This window comes from Berghia stephanieae, chromosome 12 (genome assembly GCF_034508935.2).
Source record: "Berghia stephanieae isolate SIO BIC M18660-M18661 chromosome 12, UCSD_Bste_1.3, whole genome shotgun sequence".
Lineage (NCBI taxonomy): Eukaryota > Metazoa > Mollusca > Gastropoda > Nudibranchia > Aeolidiidae > Berghia > Berghia stephanieae.
In genome coordinates, this window is record NC_088371.1 from 20,138,803 (window position 1) to 20,148,195 (window position 9,393).

General features: G+C 35.1%; 1 protein-coding gene across 2 annotated transcripts in view; it reads right to left on the reverse strand.

Moving 5' to 3' along the window:
- Positions 1 to 9,393, reverse strand: part of LOC144957521 (protein misato homolog 1-like) — a 158,717-nt gene that overhangs the window by 133,904 nt on the left and 15,420 nt on the right. The window contains exons 10-13 of one of the 2 annotated variants that reach the window (XM_078888851.1): positions 8,457 to 8,588; positions 7,318 to 7,499; positions 1,849 to 1,950; positions 9 to 124 (exon numbers count right to left, since the gene is read on the reverse strand). In XM_078888851.1, the coding sequence (XP_078744977.1) occupies positions 9 to 124; positions 1,849 to 1,950; positions 7,318 to 7,499; positions 8,457 to 8,588 (532 nt within the window). The remainder of the gene's footprint in view (positions 1 to 8; positions 125 to 1,848; positions 1,951 to 7,317; positions 7,500 to 8,456; positions 8,589 to 9,393) is intronic. The other variant, XM_078888852.1, reaches the window with a different exon arrangement.

Here is a 9,393-nt window from a genome sequence, read left to right on the forward strand (position 1 = left end):
TAACTTACCAGAAAAAGGTGATCGTTCGACAGAACTGACTAACCCATCCTGCCCAATGCTGGGTTTGAATATGTGAGGGAAAGATGTGTCCAGTTGAACGGCATCCCTCATTACACATCCCGCGCTGCAAATCAGATTTTTTTAAACAGTTGTTGTTAGTAGTAGTAGTAGTAGTAGTAGTAGTAGTAGTAGTAGTAGTAGTAGTAGTAGTAGTAGTAGTAGTAGTAGTAATAAAGTATTGTTTGTAGTAGTAGTAGTAGTAGTAGTAGTAGTAATAGTAGTAGTAGTAGTAGTAGTAGTAGTAGTAGTAGTAGTAGTAGTAATAGTAGTATTGGTTGTAGTAGTAGTAGTAGTAGTAGTAGTAGTAGTAGTAGTAGTAGTAGTAGTAGTAGTAGTGGTAGTAATAGTAGTAGTAGTAGTAATAAAGTATTGTTTGTAGTAGTAGTAGTAGTAATAGTAGTATTGGTTGTAGTAGTAGTAGAAGTATTAGTAGCAGTAGTAGTAGTAGTAGTAGTAGTAGTAGTAGTAGTAGTAGTAGTAGTAGTAGTAGTAGTAGTAGTAGTAGTAGTAGTAATATTAATAATAATAATAATAATAATAATAATAATAATAATGGTTGTAGTAGTAGTAGAAGTATTAGTAGCAGTAGTAGTAGTAGTAGTAGTAGTAGTAGTAGTAGTAGTAGTAGTAGTAGTAGAAGTATTAGTAGCAGTAGTAGTAGTAGTAGTAGTAGTAGTAGTAGTAGTAGTAGTAGTAGTAGTAGTAGTAGTAGTAGTAGTAGTAGTAGTAGTAGTAATATTAATAATAATAATAATAATAATAATAATAATAATAATAATAATAATAATAATAATAATAATAATAATAATAATAATAATAATAATAATAATAATATAATAATATAATAAGGGTAGAAAGTACTTTGTGATTAATAAAATATTACAACAAACAAGAAAAAAAAACAAAAAAACACCCACAAGTTTACAAAACAAAACGAAGAAGAAAAAAACGACAACTCGGGGAGGACGAAAGTAAAATAGTAGAATTTTACATCCCTTTAAAAAAAAAGAGTATGAAGATATTTCAGAATTCAAATTTTGCTCACCCAAAGACATCTAGCTCTCTGAGAAAGTCAAATTATAGAAGCATTTGTTGAATTAACGAAGGCATGTGTATTTTTTTTGTCATGTCAATGTCAATAAATGACACCAGTCTAATCGGGATGGAACAAATTTGATGTCTCTCAGCTAATTTTTTTTTGTTTTTAGACAGCCATTTCAATTATTAGTACTCATTAAATTCTATCAATCAGATTATAAATGTTTACGGTTACAGTTTTGTGTGTCGGTACGTTATATCTGACTGGTGGATGTTGTGAGTATCTTACCTAAGTGCATAGCATCAATAAAATGCCTGGTTGTGCCTTACTACAGGTGTATTTTGTCTACTTAGATTTCTAGTTCTTGGTGAATGTGAGTAATTTGTGGGAGTACAAGCGAGATAAAAGTTGTAGACGACACTGAAAGGAACGAGTGAGAATGAAACGGTTTTCACCACCAGGCTTGCTACATTAATTTGGCAAAAAATGCCAAACATATCACAAATAAATGCCAACATTTTCTAAGCATCACTTATTCTGCTAAAACTAAAATGCACACATACAATTTGAATCATAATTTTCGTATCCTGTTGCCATAAGTCAGTTTAGGCATTTCTAGATTTAAGTGAATAAAGTAAAATGCTAGTCCCAAAACTTATTGGAGACACAGTGATAAGTAACAGCAGTAGTAGAGGAAAGAAGGGGAGGGGGGGGGGGAGGGGATTGGAACAGAGGAATGACATCCTTACTTCATGGATCCAGGATAGGTCTCTGTTAGATACAGTCTGAGAACATCATCCACACTGGAGCAAGCCGCAAGTTGGTTGGAAAGATTGGAAGATTGGTGAAAGCTGATAAATGAAAGGGGGGGTGGGGAGAGAGAGAGAGACATGAAAAAAAAAAAAAAAGATTAATAGAAATTTTGACACTGAAGAAAATAAAAAGTTACAGCTGTGTCTTTCAATATATCATGATTTATAAGAAGTAAATAATTGTTTTTTAAATCTACATCTATGATAAAGTTTCACACAGATTATCATGACAGGTTGAATTTAATATTATGATATGACACAGAGACGCCAACTTTCAATTTGACTCACAGAAATTTCAGACAAACTCAGAAGAATGTCAATGCCGAAAGAGGAATTCCGCACACAAAAAAGGGAATTGGGATGATATTTGGTATTGTATTTAAATATTGTATAGATCTAAATAGATAACTGATTAGAACTATATTATGATATATAATCATATTGCCAAATACAATCCCAAAATTTCCTTATTTCAAATGAAGTAAAGCTCCAAAACCTAATGGTATGTGATTGTGGTAATGGTGGTAGTGAGGATGTGGTGTTGGTTGTAGTAGTAGTAGTAGTAGTAGTAGTAGTAGTAGTAGTAGTAGTAGTAGTAGTAGTAGTAATAGTAGTAGTAGTAGTGATGATGACGATATGATAATGGCTGTTGTAGTAGTAGTGGTAGTGATGATGATCTGGTGGTGGTGGTGGTTGTAGTTGTAGTAGTGGCAGTGGTTGTAGTAGTAGTGATGATGTGGTGTGGGTTGTTGTAGTAGTAGTGGTAATGATAATGATGTAGTGGTGGTGGTTGAAGTGTAGTAGTGGTAGTGAAGATGTGGTGGTGGTGGTGGTGGTTGTAGGATGTGTGTGTGTGTGTGTTTGCTTAAAGTGCATGTAGTGATAAGTAGAGAAACATGACATTAAAAAACTAACGAGGCTATAGTTTGAGGTCAAAGTATTTGTGATGAGCTATTATTGGCGAAGGCGAACATGAAAATTAATCCAAAGAGCGTAATTATTGATTTGCGTGGGTGGGTGTGTGCGTGTATGTGTGTGTTTTTGTGGTGATGTAATGGTGGTTGTGGTGGCATGGATGATGTTGTGGTTGTTGTAATTGTGGTGGTAGGGATGGTGATGTGGTGGTTGTTTTAGTAGTAGTAGTGGTAGGGATGAAGATGATGATGATGGTAGTGTAGTGTATTTGTAGTAGAGTAGTAGTATAGTAGTAGTAGTAGTAGTAGTAGTTAGTAGTTAGTAGTAGTAGTAGTAGTGAGTTAGTTTTGTAGTGTGTTGTAGTGTAGTAGTAGTAGTAGTAGTAGTAGTAGTAGTAGTAGTGTGTTGAGTAGTAGTAGTAGTTAGTAGTAGTATAGAGTAGTAGTAGTAGTAGTAGTAGTAGTAGTAGTAGTATAGTAGTAGTATAGTAGTAGTAGTAGTAGTAGTAGTAGTAGTAGTATGTAGATAGTATAGTGTAGTAGTAGTAGTAGTAGTGTAGTAGTATAGTAGTAGTGTAGTGTAGTAGTAGAGTAGTAAGCGTGTAGTGACGGTGATGTGCTGCTGGCTGTTGTTGTGGTGTAGAGATGGTGATGTGATGGTGGTTGTAGTAGGGATGGTGATGAGGTTGAAGTTGTGGTGGTAGTGACGATGAAGTGGTTGTTGTAATGGTGGTAGTACTAATGGTGATGATAATGATGATGATGAGGAGGAGGAGGAATTTTCAAGGAGTTTTCTCCTAAAATGAATTTCAAGGAGTTTTCTAGGAGTTTCTCTCAGCAGCATCAAAATCAAGGAGTTGTCAAGAAGTCCTTGAATTGAAGGAGGCCGCGGGAACCCTGATAGTAGTGGTAGTAATGATGATGTGGTGGTAATGGCACTGATAATGATGGTTGAAGTAGTAGTAGTGATGATGATGTGGTGGTAATGGTAGTGATAGTAGTAGTAGTGATGATGATGTGGTGGTAATGGTAGTGATAATTATGGTTGTAGTAGTAGTGATGATGATGTGGTGGTAATGGCACTGATAATGATGGTTGTATGTAGTAGTAGTGATGATGACGTGGTGGTGGTGGTTATAGTAGTAGTGGTAATGAAAATGATGTGGTGGTGGCTGTGGTTGAAGTAGTAGCAGTGGTGATGATGATGCGGTGGTGGTGGTTGTAGTAGTAGTAGTAGTGGCAGTGATGATGATACGGTGGTGGTGGTTGTAGTAGTAGTGGTAATGAAGATGATGTGGTACGTGGTGGTGGTTGTATTAGTAGCGGTAGTGATGATGTGGTGATGGTGGTTGTAGTAGTAGTGACTGGAAGGGGGGGGGGGGGGGGTATCCTTGTAACAATTTAACCTCACCAGAATTTGATGGAAGTTGCCAATAAACCGGAATTTTTTGCTCCAGTCTGAATCTTTTTCAGGTGAAACCGGAGTTTTGGCATCACTGTATGAAACTTGCCACTAGGCCTGTAGGTCCCAGGTTTTCGCAAAGTTAAGACCTTGAAAAAGGCTCTATACTCACATTCTCTCGTGTTACTCAGGTGTAAAATGAGTACCTGCCTATAACAGTGTTGTCTCTATCCCACCAAAAGACTGTAATAATGCCTTACAGGTCTGATGTCTCATCATACATGTTACTTGTTGCTGTTGGATAGCGAACCCTTGTAAAGTACTTTGAAAAAATAAAAAATAATAATAATTTAAAATGAGCTTTTATATAGCGCAATATCCACTAACGTACTCAAAGCGCTTTACAAGGGGTCCCTGGTCAACAGCAACATTTAACATGTAGGACGGGGTATGACGCCTGTTAGGCGATATTACAATTTTTTCCGACAGAGACATCGCTGTTAACGGCCAGGTACTCACTTTACACCTGAGTACGTACGGTGAGAGAATGTGAGTAAAGAGTCTTCTCCAAGGACTCAACTATGCGCCGAGCGAGGCTCGAACCCAGGACCTTCCGATCCAAAATCGAGTGTCATACCACAAGACCACATAGCCACACAATTATGTAAGCTTTTTGCATGTATATTTCTTTTGCGATTTCTAAGAGAACTATTAGAAGCCTGCCTTTCTTTAAAACTAAAATTTTTTAAATGAAAAAATTTGGATAGCCAGCCTTTCTGTAAAAGCTAAAAAAGTGTATTATCTAAAAATCTGCTAAAATAGCATCTTTAGCTTTTGCTTCATTAGTAATAGTTATCAAGATTGATTTATTAGATTTAAAAATGTAGTTATATATAGGAATTGGGTGGTCTCATCCCAATGAATCGAATATCAAAATTAATCCCTGTAAATTGCAAATTTTAATCAAGGTAAATTTTTTTTAAAAATTCCACCAACCACCGTCAGATCAACCATTTCAAGAATGTCGCCAAGCAAAGCTTCCAGTGTCTCATCAGAAAAACAAAGACTCTAACCTCTTTGTTTTGAACAGCACTGATTTTGTTTTCATATTTGGTGGTGAGCGATATTCCTACATTGTTCAACAAGTGTTCATAGTTTTTTTATTGAGACATGGCCTTATTCCAAAGTCTTTTATTGACACTAAGCCAGATGGCATTATAATGTGACATTTTCTGGCATTGGCCAAAATGAAATAGATTTGTAATATTTATTTTAATTCTCTTCTTACCGCCCATTTTAAAGATTTTTCCGGGAATTTAAAACCCAACCGGGAGTCCCAGTAGTTCAGTTGGTAGAGCACTTGCTTTACACGCAAAGGGACCAAGATCGATCCAGAGTGCAGTTGAGATTTATTTTTCTGACCCCCCTGTCCACCCAGCAGTGAATGGGTAGCTGAGTCTATTTGACTTGGCAGAAAGTACTTTGCAATAGACTAGTCTCCTATCCAAAGGATAACAAGCAATTGCTATTGTCCATTTCACGCTATAGAAACCGGGATAACTCCGGCTTCATGGGCCTTATGGCTCTGAACGACTACTTACTTAAAACCCAACCAACACAAACAAAAACTTTTTTTCACGTAAATACAAAAGTAGTAAGTCCATGCTATAACATAATTTATTCAGCAAAACGAGCTACACAACGCAGTGTTAAAATTTTTATAACTACAGTAAAATTACTTTAAACCGAAAGAAGCTAAACCGAAAAATACCTTAAACCGCAAAGAATTTAATAAATTGTACGAGTTTCTTCATTATCTTTGTACTAATTCTTATGATGAACCAAAATACTTCTAAGCAGGACTTTCTATAAACCGAAACAACTTGAGGAGAGCACCTTCCTTTTTTCTCTCTATATTTTTCTTCAAAAATTCGGGAAGGAGGCCACACGTAATAATGCCCGGCGATATTAAACAGAGTGTAAGTATAAGGTGAGGGTGATGGGTGGGGTGGGGGGGAGGCAAACACTTCAATCACTGCACTTGGGCTTGGCCAACACCACTATCGCACAGACTGGAAAAGGAAGACAGCGGGTGACTGACAGGCGAAAAATGAGGAAAGAGGAGGAGTTGGGGTGTAGAATAATGCAAGCGAGATGTTCTCGCTCGTGTGTTGATGCTTTGGAACTGACTGGATTTTCAACACGACAATAAGGAGGGGGGGGGGGGGGGGTAGACAACTTACCATTAAAATGCCATTTCATTTCCACCTCGTTGTTTAAATGTGTGTGTGAGGGGGGGAGGGAGGGGGGAGGTTCTATTTAATTAGGCCTTTGAACCTAATGAAATGGCTTTTCAACAAAAGAGGGATGTGTAGTAGACAGCTTAGCATTGACGACACGCCTTTTCATTTCCATTTCACTTCACCTCTGAGTAGCTGCGCATCATTCATTATCAATTATCGCACAAGAACTTTCAATCTTATTTTAGCTTTGCATTTTACTAAAAGTTGTCTAAAAGAAAGCACTGTGCTTACACGTTTGAGTTTAAAATCAAAATACTATGTGAAGTCGATGAAAAAAAAAGTTGATCAAGACGGAGATATGTAAATTACACGGCATCCCGAACTGAACTCTTTCAACAATTTTGAATTGAAAGCGAAAACCCCAAAAATATTTTTAAAACACAAAAAAAAATTATTTTTTAAAATTAATGGTTACGAAGACGGCATTTATTCAACAACTCCATTTAACGGGAAACCCATGATACGATTAAATGAGCAAATTCCTTAAATAGTTACTACCCTTGAAAAACATTGCAACACGGGAACTTACTTTAAACCAAAATGTCTTAAACCGAAATGGTTTAGAAGGTCCCAAAAATTTCGGTTTAAAGTAATTCTACTGTATAACAAAAAATGTTTAAAATTTTAATAATTTGTGATGTACAAAACAAATAAGAATGAGAAAAATGTTGGTTGTTTCGTACCAAATGTGACAATTTTCCTATAGTTGGTAAGGAGAAGAAAGTTAAGGAAAATCTGGGACTGAGAATGAAGAAAAAACTTTTTTTTAAAAATATCAACTACAAACCTGGTCATATGATTGGTAGGCAAGCCCCTCACAACACATGACTGAAAGGTTGGGGAGTTGACACATTTCACATGGGGGGTCAAGGATGTCCAAGGGTCACGACTTTCGAGGGTCAAGAGGTAGTCAGCAAAGGATGTGTGATGGGAGATGGGTAGAGGGACACTGGCATTCAAAGCGGTCACCTAGGATTAATGGGCATTTATTTTTTAAAAAGAGCTTTTATATAGCAATATCCACTAAATGTGCTCAAAGCGCTTTACAAGGGGTCTCTGGCCAACAGCAACACAGACAACGCTGTTAACGGTCAGGTGCTCATTTTACACCTGAGTACGGTGAGAGAATGTGAGTAAAGAGCATTTTCCAAAGACTCGAACCCAGGACCTTCCGATCCGAAAGCGGGTGTCATACCACTAGACCACATAGTCGCACATTAAAATGAACGCAGCAGATGAAAAAGCTAACTAAAAATCTCCAACCACACTCGAGTCGCTGAAGTAAAAAAGATAAGATGAAAACAAGCACAACAGTATTCTAAAAGAAGAATTATTACTATCATCTTCATCATAATCATCATTATTATTATAATTTTTATTTATTATTATTATTATTATTATTTTTATTATTATTATTATTAAATTATTATTATTATTATTATTATTAAATTATTATTATTATCATTATTATTATTAAATTATTATTATTATTATTATAATTATAATTATTATTATTATTATTATTATTATTATTATTATTATTATTATTATTATTATTATTAATATTATTACTATTATTATTATTATTATTATTATTTTATTATTATTATTATTATTATTATTATTATTATTATTATTATTATTATTATTATTAATATTATTATTATTATTATCATTATTATTGAATTTTAAAAGAGACATGACATGAAATTGAAGGAAACTCGTTCTCACAGCAATAGTTTAACAGTCATTCTTTAAAGAAATATTACATCAATTATCTATTTCAATTATGATTTTAAAAAACGTTATAACCAAATATATTATCCAGAACTGAAATGGAGTCAAGATTTTTATCTTTATATAAAAAAATAAAAATTTAATTCAAAAATTAATTGCATGAAAAACTACTACTTCACTTAAACTGACCTTTCTTCCATAGCAAGCGAAAGCAGATGCGATATCACATATCTTGAAAGGATTTTCCACCTTTCTGTATGGCATTGTAAACGTGTCCAAAGCTGTGGCAAGGATAGCGCTGGTGTGGTAGTCTAGACTCGCCTGGAATGGAATGGAAACAAGATGTTTTAGCGTGTGGATGAATCCATGATTATTAATAAATGAATTCTCAATTTGTTTTCTTTTTAAAAAAAAATTCTAACAACTCACTATAGATAGTATGCGCTTGGCTAAGAAGGTCATAACATTGCCATCCGGAAGTATAACGGACCAACACACAAAACTGTGTGTAACCTTGAACATTTATAGTTTGGCTGATACAGTTTAGTGAGAATCACTCACAAACGCAGATGGCAAAATACAATAACAAAGGCTTGAGTGACGTCATCTTCGTTCTATCTATATCATGCAGGGTTGCCAATTCAGGAGGCAAAAATTTACTGAACTTTTATTTCGAACACATTGACCAACCCCTTCCTGATTGCAGAACTTCACTAAAAAGACATTTAAGACATTATGTCCTTACTATTTTTTTTTTTTTCGTTTAGCAGGTGATTGGAAAACATACTGAGGGCTTATAACGTACGGAATTCTGCAAATATACGGAAAATTGGCAACCTTGTATATGTAATTCAGAAAAGTGAGTGGAGCAGGAACTTATGTTGATAACAACAAGAAATGAAGTGAGAAGGAAAGTGCCAGAAGACAATACTGCCGTACAACGACAAAACCCCGTATATTCGAAATTGGGTCAAACAGACATTTTTATATCATTGTGATCAGAATGACACCCTGCATCTACTCACAAAATATTACAAGGCAATTCTTAAAAATAAAAAAGTTAAACATTTTTAAAACACCGTATGTTGCTATTTCTATCAGCTGATGCAGCGACAAAACCCCGTAA